The 3,690-nt window shown below is 54.3% G+C and overlaps 1 protein-coding gene across 1 annotated transcript in view; it reads right to left on the bottom strand.

Moving 5' to 3' along the window:
• Nucleotides 1-3,588, bottom strand: part of LOC126489388 (melanoma-associated antigen 11-like) — a 20,917-nt gene extending 17,329 nt beyond the window's left edge. The window contains exons 1-4 of the mRNA XM_050123620.1: nucleotides 2,117-3,588; nucleotides 1,807-1,924; nucleotides 1,140-1,212; nucleotides 2-792 (exon numbers count right to left, since the gene is read on the bottom strand). Coding sequence (XP_049979577.1) covers nucleotides 2-725 — 724 coding nt within the window. The 5' untranslated portion in view covers nucleotides 726-792; nucleotides 1,140-1,212; nucleotides 1,807-1,924; nucleotides 2,117-3,588. The remainder of the gene's footprint in view (nucleotide 1; nucleotides 793-1,139; nucleotides 1,213-1,806; nucleotides 1,925-2,116) is intronic.
• Nucleotides 3,589-3,690: the final 102 nt, after the last annotated feature.

Here is a 3,690-nt window from a genome sequence, read left to right as displayed (position 1 = left end):
GTGATGAGTCTCCTGGGCTCCCCGCACATGAAATGATCCCTCCCGGCATAGAGCCCCATCCTATTCAATATACGCCACAACACCTCCTCACTGACACAGTCGTCCTCTATGAAGATGATGCACAGTATGACTATTACCAGGCCTGTCTTGGGTATGCCTGGGAAACCATGCTGCATCCCATCATAGGTGATCCCAAGAGCATGGACAAGAGAGTAAGAGTGGACAAGGGGGTTCCCAAGAGGGTTATTTTCTATTATCTCAAGGCCAAACATCAGCCGCATGCAGTCAGCGGCCTTCGTAAAGATCATGGAATAGTGTACCTCATGATCTCCGATGACCATGTGCAGAATTTCTGCCCTAGTTGCTATCTCCTTCCTCCTGTACTTGAGGAGCAGGAAGAGAACCAAATCCACGATCTTGTTATTGAGCCCATTCTGCAGTGGAGACTCGGGGTTAGCCACATGGCTAGATTGATTGCCAGAGGCCTGAGCAGATGGTGCCACTGCAATGAAGCCCATGGCGGTGGGAGAAGAGGAGGCTCTCTGAGCACTGTGGGGAGAACTCAGCATTCCTCCAAGGGACACACACCCCGAGGTGGTGGCAGTGGCCTCCTCCTCCCCTGCCTCAGATATGGGGACCTGGGCTCCCACCAGATCCCTTGCCTCCCTTTGGGACTGAGCGCTGTCAGGGAGGTGGAGGCCCTGGCTGATCGTGGTAGGATCCATGCTGAGTTCCCTTGGGAACACAGGCAGGACAGGCAGGTGTGGTTCACAGAGATGAAGACTCACAGACCTGGGGGAGGAAGGGGGAGGATGAGAGGACTCTGACAGTTATTCCCTGGGCAATTCTCAAAAAGCACCTGTCACAGGATTTTGCCTGGGGAGTGCACTTATGGCCAAAGGACTCTGGTACTGCTTGTGCCTCTGAGAGGCTGGAAGCTCCCCAGGTGTGTGCTTCTTCTCGTGTGAGGTAAAGTCTCAAAACAAGTTTCTGTGTCTCTGAGAGGGAACAGAAGGCAGTGAGGACACCTTAGACCTCCTGACACCTGTTGGGGGGGCAGGGTTTGGGGGAGCTAAAAGAGCTAGGTCGATTCAGTGTGATTCATTTGGTCTAGAACAGTCTACCAGCCCGATTCTCACCTATGTCAATGGCTTGTTCCGGGAGCTTCCCTGTGACCCCTGGGTCCCACGTCTTCAAGGCAAGAGACTATGCCTATAAGAAAGAAAGAAGAATGGGAGAGGGGAAGAAAGTCTCCATTTTCCCACAGCCATCAGGAAGGCAGGTAGGTAGGCAGTACTCTCTGTCTTTGGCTGATGGGACTCTCTCAACTCTCACCATGATTCCTCACAGACCCGAGCCTCCCTCTGATGACCCAGGCCAAGGTGCTCTTAGCAGGCCCCTCAGCTCCCTTAGACTATTCCCTGGAACCAGGGCAGAAGACTCAGCCCTGCAGCCCCTCCCAGGACTGTCTGTGAGACAGGGCTTCAGGGAAGTCCTTGGAGGGACCACTGTCTCCTTCACTTGCCTCCTGGGATCCTTTCCTGGAACCTCCCAGGGGCTGACTTAACCAAGAACTCGGCTCAGACAAGGTCTCCTGCTCCGGTGAAGTTCCACACCTGGCGGCCCTATAACCATCCTCTCAGGAGAAAAGAGCTGGTGGTACAGCCCATCAACTCCTGTGGGGGAACAGCCATGATGGCCACTTGTCCAGGGCTCATCTCTACAGGGCTCCCACCTCTACAAGGACTCTAGGGTGCTGAAGTACGCAAACCCTTGGTGCCCCTGGGCATCGAATCCGGGTCGTACCCAGCCAGTGAGGTCCTCTGGCTCTTCCCTTCAGATTCAGTCCTCAGGGGGAGGCCCACACTCTGCAGAATCCCGCTGCTCTCTAGACGTGGCTGCCACTGCTGATCTGATATCAACCCTAGGAACAAGGTCATCATTCCCGGTAGAGTTCTCAACCCAAGGCATGCAGTCCAAGGAAGCCAGGCACAGAAGCCCCCATTTGCACCCTCCCACGCCCGGCATGAGAAGAGCGGTGCCCATGCTTTATGAAGTCTTCTTGTTTGGGGAACGGGGCCCTCTTTGCATGTTCATTTCCGACGTGACAGCTCACCTGGAGTCCTGATGGAAAATGGATATCACCTCTGGCGATCAGGCCTGCTCCCCTCTGGGCTGTGGTGGTCCCCGATGCTGAAAAGGCTCACAGTCTTGAGAAAGGACATAGAAGTGAATTTGTCTCCACTCTGGATATGCCAGGGCCCCTACTGCTCAAGATGGGCAAAGGGGGCAGGCCCTGCATTTTCTCACACATTCTGAAGTTTCCTTCCTCCTTGTTCCTCACAACGCCCTTCCCGACTCTCAGATCCATCTTTCAGGTCCAAGCCACCTGTGAGCCTCCACCTCATCCCCTCAACCCCAAGTCAGAGGTGATACCTGCATTCCACAGTTGGCCTAGTCTGTGCTGACAGCAAGGGCTGCTTTTGTATGTCTTATATCAGAGGTCTGACTGTTTCCCCTTGGTGGCCCTGGATCCTTCCCACTACATCTCTGAGGCCTTACCCCAGGACAAATCCCCCTCCTCCTTCACAGAGTGCAATAGAAGGAAAGGCACATCACATACAAGAGGAAGGAGGGGAAACAGGTGAATTCCTTCAGGTGCACCACAGTGGAAATACCATCTGGGTACCTTCTAGGCAGAGCGCGTTTCTTCAGTCCAGCAGGGTCCCGCAGACAAGCTGAATGCAAAGCCACTGTCAGGTTAACCGGTCCCCTTATAAGTCACTCCTTTGAGAGGAGCGGAGGTGGTGGCACAAGCCTTTTATCTCGACACTAGCGAGGCTGAGGCAGGCAGACCTCACTGACTTCGAGGCCAGCCTGGTCGACACAGCTGGTTCCAGGACAGCCCAATCTCACACCAAGGAACCCTGTCTCAAGAAACAGAACAACAAACCAAAGAGGAGAAAAACATCGCTCCTTTGTCTACAGTGACTGACTTAGTTCAATGTTTTTAGGGCAACTGGGCCCTCATTTGTTGCAGTGCTCACTACCGGGACACAGTAGAAACTCTGTAGGCCCCTCTCTCTGGAGCTTCTTCCCCTGTCTACTCTCCCAACTGACCTTCACCATGGAAATGGGAGGAGCTTCTGTCTAGGCAACTCTTGAACTTGCTCCTAGCCAACTCCAAAGTTAAGGCCAACTCCAAAGCTAAGCAAAGGGTCAACACTAGCATGTTTGACAACTTTCTCTTCTAAAGGGGCCTCTGATGACCCAGAAACTGCTCCCCTCCACTCAGAAAACACGGCATGGCCTTCACCCTTCTAGTCAGGTCATAAAACGGCTCCAGGCTCCCAATTCCAGGGAGCAGGAAGAGCCCTCTGACGGACCCCAGGAACCACAAATTAGGACTTTAGCCTCCAAGGTGCCCAATGCAGGATGAGTTGCCTGATGGTCTCCCACCCGGGAACCTCACAAAATGGCTCCAAGCCCCCCAGGCCCCAGATGTAGGAAGCCCAGCCTGATGGTCTCCCTCCTGGGAACCTCACAAAATGTCTCCAAGCCCCCCAGGCCCCAGATGTAGGAAGCCCAGCCTGATGGTCTCCCTCCTGGGAATCCACAAAATGACTCTGAGTCCCCCAGGCCCCCGGATGTAGAAAGCCCAGCCTGATGGTCTCCCTCCTGGGAACCCAC

Source organism: Alexandromys fortis, unplaced genomic scaffold (genome assembly GCF_014885135.2).
Source record: "Alexandromys fortis isolate MF-2015 unplaced genomic scaffold, M_Fortis_MF-2015_v1.1 scaffold_206, whole genome shotgun sequence".
NCBI classification, from domain to species: Eukaryota; Metazoa; Chordata; class Mammalia; order Rodentia; family Cricetidae; genus Alexandromys; species Alexandromys fortis.
Note: the sequence above shows the minus strand (reverse complement) of the source record. Positions and strands in the feature narration are given on the sequence as shown.